A 19669-nucleotide genomic window follows, 5' to 3' on the forward strand; every position below is an offset into this window, starting at 1 on the left:
GGTCTCCAGTCTCCCGTCTTTTTGGGGACCAAAAAGAACCTTGAGTAGATTCCGGGCTCTGAATGGTCTATTGTAACTGGCTGAATGGCTCTTTTTTGCAGTAGTTTTGCGATTTCTAACTCTGCAATGTCCCTTAGACCGGGTGGTACGTCTGGAAGGGAACTTGAGGGGAAGGGACTTTCCTCGAAAGGAATTATGTAACCCTTGGATATGATCGACTGTACCCATCTGTCTTGAGTGAGGGAATGCCAGGCTTCTGGGTACAGTGATAATCTTCCCCCGACTGCCTCCAAGGAGGGACAGCCGGGCAACACCTCAGGGATGCTGAAAGGGCTTATCAGAGAGAGGCTCCCTGTTTCCCTGGTTTTTCGGACCCCCTCTGCCTCTAGAGTGGCATCTGTTGTTGTTACCCCCTCTGCCTCTAGGGGTAAACTGACCACGTGAATCCGGCGTGACTCCTTGGGATTTACGGAACCACATCTTACCACCCTTCTGTCCTTTGGGATAAGGCCTAGAAGGGGTGGAAAACGGACTCCAACAGCAGAAAGAGTCTTGCCGTCCTGCTCACACCTGGTCAAGGTCTCCTTCACCTGAGGGCCAAACAAAGCTGACCCATCAAAGGGAGAATTTGTGAAGGACGCCTTAAAGGGATCCGCAAAATCACATAGCCGCATCCAGGCTTGGCGTCTAAGGGCCACACCTGTGCCTGCGGCTCTACTAGCTCCATCCGCAGCATAAGATATTAGCCGCATGGAGGAGTTAGCAATGGAATTGAGGGTTCCTAGCTGCGAAGCAATCTTTCTTGAGCCCCTGCAGCTGTAGGATCCTGAACTACTTCTCCCAGCTCCTTCAGGATATCTCTCTGGAGTCCGGTGAAGTGACAAAGATAATTCAGCGAGCATAGCAAAGGTCGCTGAGGAAAACATCCGCTTGCATACCTATCCATGGTCCTAGAGTCCTTATTAGGAGGATGGACGGGCACGGAAGGATCTGCAAGTTCCTTTTGGTGGCCGCAGCCACCACCATGGCATCAGCGGGGACACCCTTGGTAAGGAATTGTTTGTCACTAGGGGCAGTGATAAATTTAGAAGGCCTCCTAGGGACTGGCTCTACAGAGTCAGGAGCTGTCCACGCCTTCGTGCAATAACCTGCATAAGGGGTCGAAGGCGGAGACACCCAGGAGGTGGAGGGCCGAGATCCAAACGCCTCTAGGTATACTGCCTCATCCTCCGAGCGCTTGCTGGTGGGCCAGCGTCCACTCTGTTTCAGAAGTTCTAGCATGTCTGAAAAGGAGACATCCTCAGAGGGCGATCTAGTGGATCGCTCTGACTCATCAAAGTCAGTATCCGTGACAGACTCAGGGGAGTCTACATGCTTCCTCTTACAAGTCCTCTTCCTAGGAGGATCTCCCGAAACATCAGGAGAATCCTCGGAAGAGGGGGAAATTCCCAGTGGGGAAACCTGAGGCGGAGGATCTCTGGGTCCTGTAGCAAGAGAAGTGGCAGAGATGTCAACAGGTACAATAGAGGGAGGAGCTACGGGAAGAGACTGCTGACTGATACCAGTGGCCAGTACACTCTTCATCACCTCGAATGCTCCCCTCCCAGGCAGGTCCGAGAGAACCCGCTCAAGAGCTAGGAACTCCAGGGACCACCGAAGGGAAGCATCCGAGGCAGATGTCGGAGCCGAGCTCACCAAGGCCGAGGCTCCAAGGGGAAGAGCGGGTTCGGACAAGGGTCCGATGCCACTCACCCCCTCGGAGGAGACCATGGAAGCCCGACCACCGAATCCCTCTAAGGAAGAGGAGATAAGAGTAGAGGCTGAAGGAACAGAAGGGGGTATCCGTCCTCCAGCCATAGCAGTAACTATGCCCGAAGACTCCAACTCCAAGCTCTGGGGTAGAGTTGAAGGAGGAACTGTAACGGGGTGTGGACCAACAGTCGTCTGCTGAGACGGACTGTGAAGCATTTGGGCCAGTAATTGTGACTTGAGCAATCTGCTGACCACTCTCTCTAGGTCATGGTCAGACAACCTGGATGACCTTGAAGATCGGCTCCGATGGCTCCGTTCCGACAGAAGAGGTGAAGCCGGAGCCGAAAGTATCGGCTCCAAGGAAGGAGACCTCGACCTCTTCCTGGAATGAGCCATCGGAGCCGACACTACGGATCCTGTCGGAGCCGATTTCTCAGAGCTGACAGAATGCCTCGATGTATCGGCTCCAGCCGGAGCCGATACAGCCACCAAAGTAACGGTGTCGGAGCCGATCGGAGCCGACACCGATGCCTGTGCCACATGGGTGTCGGAGCCGATCGGAGCCGACATCGGTGGACAATACAGTTCGGCACCGATAGCCATCGGTGCCGAAGGCTCAAGCCAGAATCGGCTCCAGCCGGAGCCGATCTCGACTCTGCAGTCGGAGCCGAGGCCGCAGGCTTAGAAACAGAAGCCTGGGCCTTGGAAACTCTTGCTGGTTTCGTGGAGCCGACTTAGCCGGAGAGCCCTCCGGCTTAAGAAGGCCCCTAAGAACCGTTGTTATGTCTCTCCTGCAGGACTCTCTGGCTGAAGGAGTGACAAATAGCACAGGAGTCCTGCAGGTGAAGAGGGCCCAGACAATACAGGCAAGAAGTGTGACCGTCTGTCAGAGACATTTTCTGACAGCACGAGTCACACTTCTTAAAACCTGAAACCCTCTCCTTTGACATGGTGCCGACACAAAACACACACACACCAGTCAAAATAAAATTAAATTACAGAAAATACCAAAAGGTATTCTATAAAAAACACCAACACACACACCTTAACAGGGGGGGGATGGGATAGGGATAACTAAGAACAAATTCAAAAAGACAGGGAATTTCTGTCAGCAAGGGATAGTAACTAAATTTAAACTATAAAAATTAGTTTTGACTAAAAGGGGCTTGAAAATCACAAAGTGAAACAACTTACCAGGAGCTGGTAAAGAAGACCTCCCAAGCGGCAAACGAGATCTGGGTACTTACTGCCTTGCATCATGGGATATGGGGCTGCCTCGAGCTGGTAAAAGGAGTTCTCGAGCTAAAGCAAGTGCTGAGTCGGAGCCGAGGATCGGCTCCGAACCCATCAAGCAAGAATGAAGGCGAGATTGACAACTTAACATTCAATTTTCACTTAGCTTTACCTGGAATGATAGCCTTGACTGTATTGACAGAGCAGTGCCCCACACCAAACTTGAAATGTCCTGCTGTAGTCTTTAAAAGTTTTCCCTCTCAGTACAGCCATGCCTAAACATTGCTCTAGTATGGGGGCTGTTATAGCTGTAATCCACATAGGGACTCCATTCTCCAAAGACTATTTTACCCCTTGGTTTACCCTAGTAATTTTTGTACCATCATATCCATCCATCTTTATAATCTGACCTTGGAATCTTTGGGGGTTTTCATCTCCTTTGTTTACTAATACCATAACATGCTGTAGTCTGTTATGCTGGTAAATCATAAGGGATACATAAGGGTTTTAGTCCGCAGGTATAATTTCTCTTAGTTTGCTCTGAACTGCTATACTTTGTGCAGGGTTTGACTCTTTCTGAATTTGCCTTTTCTTTTTTTCACATTCCCTTGTACTCCTTTAACATTTTCTTCCATTTTTCTTATATCTCCTCTGTGCTTATCATCTCTTGTTCCCAAAGTATTGTGTGTTCAATACTGCAGTTCTGAGTCAGGGTAATTGATCACAACACAAGCAGAGAAGCAGATACAAAACAACAGCAGAAATAATTCAAAACAAATTCATAGGTAAATACTAGGCTATCATTCTGTACATTATTACAGGCCCAGTCAATAACCATAACTCAGAAACAAACCATGTACCTCGAATCTGTGAGGTTAAGACCTAACCATTATGCTAATCCTTCCCCTAAAGGTTGGTACAAGGCTAGATACTCTTGTGGGCCATTTTAAGGCTATCCAATTTCCCTTTAAGAGGTAAAAAACGAACTCTGTACCTTGTGTCTGTAAGGTATAGCACCTTAACCATTATTCCCAGTGTCTACAAGCTAAGAGAAGTACATTATTATTTTATTAGTTCTGCTATTCTATTATAAAATACTCATATGAAATCTTAAGGAAGACAGTACCTGGAACTTGCAAATACTCTGTCTTATCTTGTCAATGGCAAAGCTTCTGTATGTTGTATTAATACAGTCAGGCAGAGTGTTTTGGATAAGGTTGGCTGTACACAAACATACTGAATAAAGAGTTCATTAATGTAAGAGAGCCCCTTTATATGTGGTGACTCATTCTGACACTACACAATTAATTTATCACAAATCAAACTGCTAGAACCAAATTTCCTTATCACACTGCATAGTTTTTCCTCACAACAGGTATATACTTCACATTTGTTTCACACACACATACTACCTTATGAAAAGAAAACAGTCTTCAGATACATACAGTGCATTACTTTTTAAGATTCCCCTTATATCATAAAACTGGCCTTAGGGCATTTTGTAATCATGTCTCTCTGCTGTGTATTATGAAACTCACTGCAGGCACAGCTTCATTTTTCAGTGGTGCTAATAATACTCTTAATATTATAAGGCTGTATTTGGGAGTGTTAACTTCAGCTATAATAAATCCCTGCAATGCTAGCTTTAATTGTAATGTAAAAATCATATACATTAGTGTTAAAGAATCACAAATATTCAGACTCTGCTTATGAGGGGCTCAAACCACATGGATAGTCAAAATAGGTTGCCCCCATTCCCTAAATCTAATCTTAAACCCTACTCTGTGCCCCAACATAAAAAAAAAACAGTCACTCCCTAACCTCAATCAAAAAAACCCTGTCCTTAAACATAAAACTCCCACTCACTCCCTAAATGTAATCCCAAAAGTCAGTACCTAACCTTAAACCTCCCAGTTGTTACCCAGACCCTAATCCTAAATCTTGCACTATAACCCTAACCCTAAATCTCCCAGTTCTCACCTAACCTGAACTGCACATTCTCACTTGCTCCCCTTGGCTGCTGTACTTATCTTGCTCAAACCTAAATACTTGTTCATGTGACAGCCTGTGTGAGCTGCCATGAAAGTGAGTACCTGTGAGTACCTGGTTGCAAGACTGTGGCATGCAGGACACCAAGATGACACTAAATGACGTAGATCCTTATTATACCTGTGTCTCTAAGGGAATTTCTGCTGGATAAGTCACATAACCTTGCAATCTGTTACTCTGAAGTAAAGCATCATGGTGTTAACAATTTTGTATACACATTTTACTGTTTTGAGGGATGATTGTATATTTTCATGTGTGCATATAATACAACAGGGTCTGAATATAGTTTAAATGCCCTATCAGTTAAAGTAGAGAAATGGGGAGTTCAGGCATCAGTAAAATGTGTTATACCACAGGTACATCAAAGCAGGAGGATAAGAAAGTGGAAGATAGCAAGAGAGCGGACATACCAGGAAGTGGGCAGTACTCATGGGGGATCTGAATATGCCTGGAGCAGACTGGGACATTTAAACTTCCTGTGTTGAAAAGTGGCAGGAAATGATTGAGGCCTTGGCCAATGAGAAGAATATGCTACTGGTACAGGGCTCTGCCATAAATAAATAAATAAATAAAATAATTCTGACTATAGTCCTAACCAAGGCAAGGGTGATGGGTGTCCAGGTAAAGACACCTTTAGTCATTAGTGATCAGTGCGGCTTAGAGTGGGGCAAGGGTTAGAATACAAAGACAAAAACAATGGGGCAGGAATTTGGAAATATGAAATAAGTTGATCTGGTTTGATAGTCAAAGATTAGTAATGAGTTTGGGGTAAACTAGGATAAACAAGACATGGTAATTAGCCAGAAATTGTGAACTCAGGGTTATGCACAAGGGATTCAGGAAGAGAAAAAAAGGCAAAAAAAGGAGAAGGTCAATGTGGCTATATAGATATGTGAGTCTACCAATCAATGCAATACATAGAGCATAGAAGTGGTAAAAAAAAGAGCTAGGGAAGTGGGGGAAGGCACAGTATGCAGACGATAATAAAAATACAACAAATTTGCTGAGAATGTAAAAATGATAAAGACAGACACTGAATGCAAGCTGGCAGAAGGGATCAAGAACGTGATCAAGGGCTTCTTTAGTATATGACAGAAAGGAGAAAGGGAGAGATAGACCTGGTCAGGTTTAGCAAAGATTGTGGTAACAACATAGAAAACTGGGAAAAAGAATGGTAGTGAAAGAATACTTTGCTTAAACCTTCACAAAGGAAAGTTGGCGGTGGGTACTATGCTGAGAGGCAAGGCAGTGTTAGGAAGTCAGTAGAGAGACAATGATAAACAGGGAGGAGGTGAATACGTTACTACTCTTAGAAATGATAAGGCACAAAGACCAGATGGACTACTTCATGGAGTTCTCAGAAATCTGTGCAGTATACTGATAACTCTACTGATAAAGATATTCAGCAGATCTTTGGCCACTGCAGAAACACCTGGGAAGTGGAAAATATCAAGTGTGGCACTCTTGTACAAAGGGATAGCAGGAAATATCCAGGGAACTGTAGGCTTATTATTTTAACAGACATGGTAGGGGAATGTATTGGAGGGAATCCTGAGGGGAAGGCTGGTTGCTTCCCTAGAGGACAATAATGTTCATGACAGAAAGCAATACATATTCAAAGCCTGAAGGAGCTACCAGTTAAACCTGATTTAGTTTAAAGGTTGGATTACAGATGAAGTCGACAGTGAGTTATTGTTATATATCTGTTCCACCTCGATTTCACTAAGGTCTTTAACTTGGTATTGCATTGGCATTTGATAGGAAGGCTAGAGATTTTGTTAGTAGGATCAAAACTGAGGAACGTGACTGCTGTTTATAAAGTAATATTCAAAGGGTTACATTTGGAAGGATGAGGTATAGAACAAGGAAAGTGACTAATGTAGTACTATGTGGGTCAGTCCTGGGTCTAGTACTCTTTACTGTGTTTATTTCAAGATATATATGAGTAAATAGAGGTTTGGCAACTTCACTGATGATACAAGGATAGGTGTAACTCTGGGTATGGCCAGCCTTCTACAGAGGTGAACCAGGCAGCTGCCTAGGGTGCCATTCAACTAGGTTCACTCTTCTGATTTATTCTAATTAAAGAAATGCTGCTGTAGAATTTCATTACTTTAAATAAATATGTAGGTAAATGAATCATGGTGCCTTTATAGCTGGACCTGTCCTGACAACTCAATTTGTGGACCTTCTGCTTTGTACCACACACAATCTAAATAATCTAAATGAATCTGATTCATTATCTAGATCATGGGTGGGATAGCAAGGAGTGAAAATCTGGAAAATTTTAAACAGGAACATGGATGTCATGGCTACACTGGAACAGTATGTAATCATTTATAGGCAAAGAAAGTACTGTTTTAATCCTGGCAGGAAACTAGGTATCATGGATTGTGGACAGCTTTGTGCTTATGGCTAGAGTACTCTGTGGCTGGCTACAAACTTGAAACTACACTACTTTGGCACCCATTTCATTTTTTTTTATTTTTTTATTTTTATATAAGTCAGATGTCTATTGGTATAATTCCTGGATATGGATAGGAGCTGTTTCTGGATGACAATGACCCTCCCAGCTGTTGTTTGCTTATTATTATAATGTTGCAGGACTAATGTGATTTGTGTGAGGTAAGTTGGAATACTTAATTGTGGGGTACTGTTTGTGTGATACAAAGCTGAAATATATTACTGTGGCCATTCTTATTATTTTGTCATAATCAGACTTCTGAGTTGTAAACACGTCAATGAAGTGGCTATAAGTGCTGGGTGGGGGTCTGTGCATGAAAGTGTTGACCCCTTTGTAATTTCCTCAGTTTAAAAAGGTCAATATGGCCTTGCAGGACCAATGTGCATTCATACAAAATAAACTGCAATACTTCATTATGTCATTTCTGTGAAACAAGTTGGAATACTTTACTGAAGCTACTGTTTGTGTGAAACAAGGGTGAAATACATTACTGCAGCCATCATTATTCATTTTTTCATCAGAGTCAGAGTTCTGAGTTGTAAACATCCAACAATGGAGCTATATGTGCTGGGTGGGGGTTGTCTGTGGATGAAAATGACAGACACTTTTCTCACTTGCTCAGTTTAAATATTATTCTAGCTTCGTAGGTTTGTTGTGCATTTGTGTGATGCACGCTTGAATAGTATACTGCATGATGTGTGGAGCCAGTTAAACTACTTTACTGTGGCTACCTTTTTCATGAAACAAAACTAAAATACAATAATCTGGGCATTATTATTTTTTTATCATAATCTCAGTCCTGGGTTGTGCAAAGTCAACAAAGTGATGGGTTGGGGCTGTCTGTGGATAAAAGTGACTGACTGTTTTGTCATTTGCTCAGTTTAAACAGATAGTTTTGCTTTGCAGAGCTAGTACACATTTACATAAAGTAAGTTGGAGCTTTTTACTTTTGTGAGTTTATGTGAAATAAACTTGAAATGCATTACTGTGCCCCATTATTTTTTTATTTTTACCATAATCAGACATTTAAGATATATATTCAGTCAACAAACTGGCTATACCTGCTGGATACAGGGACTTCCTGTGGACGAATATGACTGACCCTGCTCTCATGATCAAGTTAAATAGTCATTAATCTGGTCTTGCAGGACTAGTATACATTTGTCTAAAACAAAGTAGAATACATTGCTATTCTTTTAAATCACAATCAGCTATATGAGGTGTATGCAGTTAATAAAGAGGCTGTAATTCATGGGCATGGAAGCCATCTGTGAATAAAAGTGACTTATCCTTGCTGTTGTTTGATCACATTTAAACAGTCACTGATCTCGCTTATTAGGAATGGCATCACATTATATTACTTTTGAAATCCAGTGTAAAATAATCTTCGCTATGGCTTATATTTGTTTGTATATAAGTGGGAATTTGGGGAGATTCTAATGTGTATTTAAAAGTACTGAGATGGCCATAAATTCTTTCACTTTCTATCACAGTCATATATTATCACTGTTCACAATAAGTAACTGTCTTTGGTGGCTTAGACATGATGTGTACAAATGCAGCTGTTCTTTGGCACATTGGTGCAGCAAATGCTGTCATCTGACAGTGCTTGACTCTGGGTCTGTTTTTGGCTGTAGCTCTTTTTGTGAATAATCTGCATATCACCCCTGTATTTCTGAGGGTTTTATCCAAGTGTGATGGTTTCCTCCAACTCACCAATGACATGCTGTTTGTTATATGGAATTCTTCCAATCACCTTCTAGGTAAATGTACAGTGTGAGACTTTGTGTGTGTGTGTGTGTGTGTGTGTGTGTGTGTGTGTGTGTGTGTGTGTGTGTGTGTGTATGCGTGTGTGTGTGTGTGTGTGTGTGTGTGTGTGTATAAAATATCACCGCATGTAATCTGTGGAGGCACTATATTGGTGGGTACATACTTATCTCTTCTATGTAGCAGTAAAAAAAGAATTAGTAACAAGTAATTATCTTCCAAAAATAAGACAAAATGGATTATCATGTATCTACACTGTGAGAGCTTTGAAGTCTCCACACCCCTTGGCTGCATAAGTGCTTTTTGATGCAGGTTATTGGGAAGATGATCCTCAGCTACTGATTTGGGACTCACCTAGTTTAAAACCATCTCTACGCTGAGGTGTACAAAGAAGGTCTTTATAATCTGTGTGGTGACTATGCCCATTGTGTTTATTATTCATTTTAACTTTCTTCCCATTCAAACGTAAGAGGCTTGCACAGAAGGTCACTATAGCTTGTCTAGGGGGAGTGCACTTTTTAGGAACAAGTTGGAATACATTACTGTAAACATATTTTTTTTACTTTCCTGACAGGCAAATGTCAGACCTGTATATAGGTGGCTGTAATTTGGGGGTTGGGGTAAGGAAGTGTTCAGTTGATATATGGCTGACAAAAACAAAGTGAAATACATTATCATGGCCATTTGTTCACTTTTGCCCCAGTCTGACATCAGATTTTGGATGCTGTGTATTTCACATAATGACATCAAAACTTGTCTGTAAGATATAAGACGGAAGGGCAGGTTTCAACAAGCTTAGAATGATAGAATGCAACATGTGCTGTGTAAAGTTTAGCATTCTGAAGGACAACATCACTAGACCACTGTGTTCATATATCTCTGATTATATTTTTTAGTGAGAAGGGGGAGGGCATAATGTACCTATTTTGATGGCCTGTATGAAACTTCAGCTAAATCATTAGTTGCTGAATGCCTGGGTACACTGGTAAGATTTTGTCAAAATGATAACTTCTTCTAACATAACTTCTGCTCTTTTGCTAGTAATAATATATTCAGATAAGTCATAAGAAATAAATAGTCTTCTTAAGTAATTAATGGTTGTGTGAGAAGTGAGTTCTGTCATGTGAAATGCTTCCAGCCATTCACAATATGCAATGAGTACAGTCATTTAATTATTTATAAATAGTCCTGCAAAATCTTTACATATTCTTTTTCATCATCCACCTGGAAACGCTCATGGATTTAGTGGTTTTTATGTCAGCATTTTCTGTTTTGCCACTCATGGCACACACCATTTACACATACCTTTATTTTTTTCATCTAGCTATGGCAATAGAAATTAGTTTCATTTTTTACAACAGTGGAGTGACCTATGTGAAGTTCTTCCTTTCAGATTTCATTGAAAAATTATGAGTCCCCAAAAAGACGCAACCTCTGTCCACTGAAAGCTCAAATCGTTTTTCAGAGAATATCCAAATTCTTATTTATGTGACTGCAATAATATCACATATAAAAGTGGTCAATGTGCATCTCAGGTAGACTTCCACCTAGTGATGAAAGGGCATCAGGGTAAAATTGGAGACTTCAAACTCATCCCCTGTAAAACTGTTGGCTCCCAGCACAAACCACTGGTAGCCACAATCAGCTGCAGAGGTCAGAGAAGACTGCAAGGTCAGCAGAGTCTACACTGAATACCTGGAAGTTAACTGGAGCAACAGTACATGATTTCAAGGACTCAGAACATTAGCACAGCAGGAATATGAGTAACTTGCTGGGGTTGAGCAGATTGTCAGTGTCTCAAACCAGAATGTGTAAAGACTAAAGAAGAGATAAGCAACCAAGCTAGGTATGTAAATAAGATACATAAGTAAAGCTGATGGTGGAATGTAGAAGTCCTGGAAGATATCAAAAGAAAGAAGGAGTTGAGGAAGAAGGGTGAGAGGGGAAAAGATGGACCAGACTTAGCAGGAATACTGGTTGGCTAACAAATAGGCTAACAGAGTAGTAGCAATAGAACAGAACAAGTGAATGTCTACCAGCTTCTGTAAAGCGACTCAGTAGATGGGACACAAACAATCTATTAGGTTGCCAGGGAAAGACAATGATAAAGAAAATAGTCATCAAACTCACTCATAAGGGATGTCAGCAACATGAACTTCAGACTAGTTCAGAAGATATTTAAAAAGCAAATAAGGAGTACTTCCAGCAGCTTCTGAATGAAGACCCCACAGAAGCTGTACTGTACTAAGCAAAGTCTGTGATTAAGCACAAAGAACTCACAGTTGAAGAAAAAAAGCACTAAGGAAAATAAAGTCAGAGAAAGCTGCAGGCTCAGATGAAATCACAGCAAAGATAACCAAGATGTTGGGTAAATTAGGACAGAAATAACACCTGAGGGTACTCATCACAGTATGTGGACAAAGGGATGTTCTGGATGAATGGCGAATAAGCATTCTATTGCCAGTGTACAAGAGCAAAGAGAACATTTGCAACTGTGGGCAGTATGGGGGAATCTGACACCTATCACACTGCTTTAAAGTACTGGACAGGGTGACTGTAAACAAATATGCAGAATCATGGAAATTTAGATGGGAGATGAGTAGTTTGGATTCAGATCAGGACCAGTACAACTGATCAAATGTTTTCTGTGAGCCAGATAGTGGAAAAGAAGCTAGAAGTGATGAAAAAGTCCCAGTGGGCTTTCCTACATAAAGAGAAAGCATACGACAAGTTGATTTGGGCAGTCTTACAATGGGTCAAAGTGCTAGAAACAGTAAAGTGTGCCAAGTAATTAAGTGACCGTAAGGCAAAGGTTGTTGAAGCATAAACTTGCTTTCCAAACTTGTCCAATGCCCTGGACTCTCTATTAGGAGGAGAGACAGTGGAGCTCTGTTCAGCCAGTGCAGGCTCTGTACAAAGAACTAATGAAACAAGTATGACCAGCCTTAGGACTCAGAGGGGTTTCCAGTGGGAGTGGATTTGCATCAGGGTTCAGCTCCACACCCACTGCTGGTCATACTGGTGGTGGACTACATTAGCAAACAGGTTGGAGGGAATATTTCAACAACCTTCTCTGTTCAGGCAATATAGAACTACAAGTAGACTATGAACATGAATTTCAGCCACTGATATGGGACTGGAATTCAAAACTGAAGGCATATGGGATGAAACTGGGTATAGGCAAGGCAGTTGTTGTGACAGAAAATGGGGATATCAAAAAAATCCGAGAACTGAGAAAGAAATGAAAAAACAAAGGGGAACAGGTTAACAGCTTCAGGCATCTAGGAAAAGAGAATGAGTGGCAGATAAGTCTGAATGAAGAGGTCAAAGCTAGAATCAGAGGTGCCACCTAGCACAGAGTGTGAGGGATAGTGTGTGACAGAAGAAAACCAAAGAAGCTGAAAAGTAATGTGTGCAAAACAGTGGTGAAACCAGTATTTCTGTAAGGCACATAAACTTGGGCAGTGAAGGCAGAGCAGATGAAGAAGCCTGAGGTGATGGAATGAAGTGCCTGAGATGGCTGAGAGGATGGACACTCTGGGAAGACAAAGAAAAGATGACATCAGAGCAGAATCAAAAGCAGTTACTATTGCAGAGAAGGTTAAGAAGAACAGATTACAGTGGTTTAGTGAAACATGCAGGAAAACAGTAGATGATTTTCTGAAGAAGAATTGGGAGATACAAGAAGAAGGCAAGAGGAACTGAGGATATCCAGCCAAGAAATGGAGGGATGGATTGTGAAAGAGAAGACTGGTGATAGTCAAACATGACTGTCAAAAAAGGTACAACAGTGGCACTGAATCGAGAGAGGTAGCAACAGTTGACACCCCAACCCCATGTAGAAAATGAGGAAAGATGATAATGAGCCAAATTCTTATTTACTTGTGTGGATCATCCTTTCTTGATAAAACTCAACACTATTGAGAATATCTGGACAGTTCTAGTTATGTGTGCTACCTTTCTGCTAAAATTGTGTGTACAGCATTCATATACTCTGTGATTTTGTCTGTAGCTTTGTATGAAATTTCAGGTAATGGAATTCTAGAAAGTTTATCAGTATTACCATGACCTTAGAAACTCTCCCTGGGATTAAGGAAGACTTACCATGATATGGAGGTCTTTTCTTGGAAGATTTTCACACTGATGTGAACCTTTATGATTCAGAGACCATTTTACCACTCTGGTTTTCTCCACACAAGGGCCTTAGTCCAGGGAGCAGTGTTGCTGAGGAAGCTGCATGTTAATGGGGCAGGGCAATCCAGGATGTGTGGCTAATGCATAACCATGTACTCATCATCATCCCTCTTTTTTCCTATTTTTCTACATGGGGTCAGGGTGTCATGTCAACTGTTGCCATCTTTCTCTATTCAGTGCTACTTTCCTGCCTTCTTTGACACTAATGCCTGATTGTAACAGGTCCTCTCTCATACAATCCATCGACCTCTTTGCTGGATGTCCTCATTTCCTCTTGCCTTCTTCCTTTCTGTCCCAAATCATCTTCACCAGATAGTCTTGCTTTTTTGCACATGTGCCTGAACCACCATAATCTGTTCTCATAGCCATGCACTCTCCCCTGTAAATTTTCTATGAGAAAAAGGTGAAAGCCATCTTTTGATGGTGTTCACCCATTCACTCCTATGTGAGCACCCATGGCAGTACAGGTAAGTACATCAGAGTTGCGGGTATATGAATGTATGTTTGTGTGCGCACGTGTGCGTGCGCACGCGCGCGTGTGTGTGTGTGTGTGTGTCTCTGCTTGGGTGGTTGTACTATGGCAGCTCAGTAGGGAATACTGAGTTTTTGTGTGTGTGTGTGTGTGTGTGTGTGTGTGTGTGTGTGTGTGTGTGTGTCTGTGTGTTGGACCGTGCATGTGGGCATGCGAGTGTGTCTGAGTGTGTGAGGAGGCTTGTTTGTTGATGACTGGATGAGTGTGTGTGGGTGTTTGTCCATACACACACATGTGTGTGTGTGTGTGTGTGTGTGTGCGTGTGTGTGTGTGTGTATGTACATGCGCACGTGTGTGTGTGTGTGTGTGTGTGTGTGTGTGTGTGTGTGTGTGTGTGTGTGTGTGTATGTGTGTCTATGTGTGCTTGCATGTATGGGAATAACTTTGCTGTGATCTGAGAGCTGCTAGGGAGAACACTAGTGTGGTCAGGTCTGAGGCACAGTGTTAGATTAAGGAAAGCTGTAATCAGTTGCCAATGAGTCATTTCTTTGTGCAGCTTTATCACATCTTTAAAGCAGAGATTCTCTCTGTCAAGTTAACTGACCAGCCTGTGCTGGCCAATAATCATATGCAAACAGGATCTCCCTGGATCCCAGCCTCTGCAATCAGTTTGATAATCACAGACTGACAGTACTGAAGCCTTGCTCTGGCATCTTAGTGATGCCATTGTCGGTAAACAATTATGATCAAAAAATTTTGATTACATTTTGATTTGATTGAATTTTCTGCTCCAAAGTACTTGTGGAATTTCTTTAGTTCAAAAATCAAAGCAAGTACTTGTTTTTCAGTTTCAAAATACTTTTTCACATCATGAAAAAAGAGTTCCTGATGCATATGCAAACAGTCTTTCATCCTGTGAAAGCATGACATGTTGGATCACTGCATGTACTGTGCTCCCACAGTTAGCACAAGCAGTTGAGACTGGGAGAGCTTGTTTGTAATATACTGATCCTTCATTACAAGTCAATGTTTCTTTACATTTTGTAAGAGCAATTTATTCAAGTCATTTCAAGACAGAGGCATAGTATCTTAAATCAATCTATCCAGTGGCGCTTACACTCAACTTTCATTTGCCATACACTTTCCAAAATAATTATTCATATAGAAAAACACATAAAACTCCTTCACAGTTGTTGGGATGGGGATCCTTGCAGATGGCTTGAACCTTCTTTGTAGAAGGGTGTATGTATCATTTTCCTTTCCAGAATATTGCCAGGAACTGAGTACATCATTTTTGCATGCTCACATTTTAATTTCCTAACTCTCAGTTCATAATTTTTTAGCACTTTTTTATAACTTATTATACCATGATCCCCCCAAAACGTGCACGCTGATTGGCCAGCGTGCCCGTTGTAAATCGAGTTATACTAATGGAAAAAAGTCCGGTCGCCCGGACTTTTTTCCATTAGTATAACTCGTTTTTTTTAAACACTGTCTCGCTATGTTAAATGGGTTTAACATAGCGAGACAGCTTTAAAATAAGCAACGGAGATCTCCGTTGCTTATTTTAAAGCTGTCTCGCCATGTTAAACCCATTTAACATAGCGAATGTTAAAAACGGAGAAAGCAAGATCTCCGTTGCTTTTTTTAGTGTCTCGCTATGTTAAATGAGTTTAACATAGCGAGACAGTAAAAAAAAGCAACGGAGATGTCCGTTGCTTATTTTAAACTGTCTCGCTATGTTAAACTCATTTAACATAGCGAGATAAAAGCAACGGAGATCTTGCTTTCTCCGTTGCTTTTACAACTCTGATGTACTGCGCGGCGCGGTACATCAGAACTGCCGGATGCCAGACATCTGCGGAAGGGCAGTAAACAGGCATTATACTATGCCATTATTTAAGAAAAGTAACAGTTTCTTTTCTTAAATAATGTCATGGTATAATAGCAATAACCCACTTCTGGGTGTGGGTAATGCTAAATTTACCCACGGTTGGCTTTGTTTGGTCCCTCGGGCTTCGCCCTCTGGACCAAACCACGCCAACCGTGGGTAAATTTAGCATTACCCACACCCAGGCGTGGGTTATTGCTATATTGTGACACTCACTTTCAGTTATCAGTGATCAGCAAATCATCTGAGTGCAAACTGTAATTAAATCCTTGAATATGTTTTACATTTTCTGATATTCTTTGAAAGTTAAATGGTTTTACTCTTACTCCAAGGTATTCTCAGTTATTTACAAATAAACTATTATGTACATTAATCATAGCATTTGTTTTACAAATATCATCAAGTAATGCTGCTAGATCTATTTTATAAGTGTTATTCTAGCCAATTTCATTGAAACTACATCTGATGTTTTGTCCACAAAGTACCTTAAGAAATCTGGATGTTTATGACTAATAGCAATAGCATAACGCCATTATCCAATGATGCTGAGATGTCATAATGATAGATGGGCTCCTTGGAATGAATATGATGTAAAGAAATATCACTTCAAAACCTGATTCTGGGCAGAAAATGAGATCCATTGAACTTTCTGTCATTAACTCTGGGAAAAGATTGTTTTTTTGCTTCAGATTATCGGCCAAGCTTAATTTCTGATATTGCAAGTTAATCAGCTGGTACATATACTCTGGAAGTGTACTTCGAGTTGCTGCTTGTTCAGAAAAATCATTGACATGTTCTTGAGTCTTCTATAATGTAGCCTTGTGTTTATCATTTCCCCCATTTATACTTATGATGTTATAATGGCAATGATACTTTCACCTATTTTGAAGGAATGAAACTTCTGCTCAGGTCTTACCTACCTTTTTTTTAAATATGCTTCAGATACTGAGCATCACTTATGAAGACCTTGATTTGAATCTTATTAAGACCTTAGTAACATTATATGTAACATTCAGTTAAACAAGTTTCTGTTTCCTAGGTTACAAGTGGAAAAATGCAGTCTACTCTATCTTTTCACATTAACTAATTTCCTTTATTTTAAATTTCTTTTACTGTGATTTCATGTACAGTTCAAGGCGACTGGTATTGCTAAATGACAGCCTGCATTCATGAAGGTACTGTTACATGTACACAGCACCTTTTTTCTGTTCGGCAAGCACCATTGCATGGTACTGCACGGTCCTCTAACATGAAGACATGCAGCATCATGAAAAGCTGGCCCCACAGCCATGCTGAATACAAATGAGGCATTCCAATGAAGAGGCATATGCTAATTAGCTATGTGGTTTGTCCCTACAGCCACCTCCAAGAAGGCATCTAAACAGCCGAATGATTCAAAGTGCTCGGCCATGTAGATCAGCATGGCCATTCCCACCATGTTGTGGTACAGTTCTACAGCCAAACATGAATGGTTGTGGGGGGACCACTAGACACTAGAGCTTACTTTAAAAATGCCATAACAGCATCAACATCAAAACAGTGATCATGGGTGGGGGGAACCACCAGAAACCAAGATTTACTGTTAAAAGTGCCTACCAGCACCAACGTTACCACATGGATGGGAGGATGCACACTCTTCAGTGCCATGCTGGTACCAGCATTTCTAGGTGGACTGGGAGTTGGAGGATACACTAGACATCAGGGAATACTCCTCAAAGTGCCATTCATGAATATAAAATAGTGATGTATTGGCATCAATATTACTACAGGGACCAGGATAGAGGGGACACACTAGACACCAGGAAAAATGCCAAAAAATGGCCTAAGGCACACAGCAGCATAATGGGGATTGGGGGAAACCACAGGACGCACACTTACATGCCATAATGGCACCAACTGTAGTACAGAGATCAGAGGATGGGAGGAATCACTGGACAACAACGAGGTAATGTGGTACTGGCTCTGGCATCATATAGAGATTGGAGGGCTAGGGGAACCACTGGACACCAGGGATGATTCGCTAAAGTACTCTACTTGCCTTGACATCATAACAGATATCAGGGGTTGGGGGATATACTAGACCACCAAGGCCTAATACATGCATGCAGTAATGGGACTAATTAATATAAATGCAGATAGATACAGTAGGGACAGGGACTGTGGACTTTAGTGTGTGTTCATCTGTGTACTTATGTGTGTGTGTGAGAAAGTGACTTGGAGGGATGCCACTGTCTGCACGAGCAACAGGTTGTTACTGCGATGTGCGGATAAGCCATAATCTACACATTGTGGTATTAACTGTGATTCAGGAAATATGCAAATTAACTGATAATGAGACATTACCCTATTGAGGCTAGCAGGTTTCTGAATCATAAATGGGGATGCTGCTCTGGAAGGGCCTTCTAGCATGAGTCATATGGCTTGTGCTAGGAACCTTAATGATTTCCTTGGGATATTTGTGGTCGCATTTAAACTACATTCAGTTAAATCAGCTAAGAATTACAATATCATTACTGTAATGTGCAACATAATATTGTCTTTGTAATGGAAACTATAAGCAACACTCTACAGTTTGATAGCACTATATTTAGTACTTCTTAAACATGTTATTTCTAATCATGAAATGCATTTCTGCGGTGTGACATGAATTTAAAGTGCAGTTTAAAAATGGCTTTGAAATATTCCTCAGATGGGAGTCCTTAGTGTATCCTTTAATTCTTTTTAGGTGTGTGTGAAGGCCCATTTGACACTGTATTTGACTGGGAAAGGAGGGAAAGAAACCTACAAGGTCAACTGGTGGTCCAGTTTAACACTTTCTTCTTCAGGAAGAGCTGGTACTGGTTATATGAAAACAAACACAACAGGACTCGCTATGGAGACCCTACTGCAATTTCTTTTGGATGGCACGGACTGCCATCAGATGGCATTGATGCAGTGCTGCAAATTTCTTCAACCTCAGAAGAAGCTACTTACTTCTTTAAAGGTCAGTTTTACACATCATAAATTACTGCAAGACTTTTGTCTAGTCACACTTGGCAAGCTGTTTGCAGCAATTATTTTTTCTTCCTTATTTTCTGTTATAGTTTGCATGTTATGGCATTTGGGTCACCCATCCTTGGGGCTGGTATAATGGTTAAGGTGTTTACCTCACAGACACAGAGTACAGTGTTTGATTCTCACTTTGAGGGAAATTGATTAGGTTTAAAATGGCCTGTAAGGGCAGCTAGCCTAGTATCTTCCTATGAACCTACATTGTAGCTTCTTGCCCATTCCACCTCCAGTCTTGCCTTACTGGATGTATGTTTTGAATTGCCCTTAAATGTCCACCCACTGCATCTGACAGCTCTACTTTTTGCATGCTGTTGAAGGTGGGATATGCCAACCTGGTAGGAAAGTAAAGGGACAAACAACTGTGCTTGGCATTTGTCACTGTGATATCACAATTATTTCACTTAAAAAGGAAAAAAAAGAAGGTATGTCTTACCATAAGTTCCATCTGTGTTGTCAGTCTTCATCTATTCTTGACTCTTTGGTGTCGGTTCTGATCCTTGGAATTGGTCCAGCCGTTATACAGCTCACACCAGCCAAAAATCTCTCGAGCTGATACTCTACCCACAATGCCACTCTCCCATTTACCTCAGATTGAGTTTGCAGACTTATAGAAAGCCAGAAGAACAAATATGAAGAAGCCATTTCCAAGGTGAACCCTAACAATGCACCCAGGACAAAAGTTCACTCCTCCATGAATTCACAGGAGATGGAAGGAGGGTGGGATGTCAAGAATAAATGAAGATAGACAACCCAGATGGAAGGTTATGGTAAGACATAACGTCTTTATCTGATGTTG

The 19669-nt window shown here is 41.5% G+C and overlaps 1 protein-coding gene across 1 annotated transcript in view; it reads left to right on the forward strand.

The window, feature by feature from the left end:
• LOC122810545 (matrix metalloproteinase-21-like) overlaps positions 1–19669 on the forward strand; it is a 161575-nt gene that overhangs the window by 42803 nt on the left and 99103 nt on the right. The window contains exon 4 of the mRNA XM_044082127.1: positions 18548–18805. Coding sequence (XP_043938062.1) covers positions 18548–18805 — 258 coding nt within the window. The remainder of the gene's footprint in view (positions 1–18547; positions 18806–19669) is intronic.

Source organism: Protopterus annectens, chromosome 9.part0, assembly GCF_019279795.1.
Source record: "Protopterus annectens isolate FY-2018-M chromosome 9.part0, PAN1.0, whole genome shotgun sequence".
NCBI classification, from domain to species: domain Eukaryota; kingdom Metazoa; phylum Chordata; order Ceratodontiformes; family Protopteridae; genus Protopterus; species Protopterus annectens.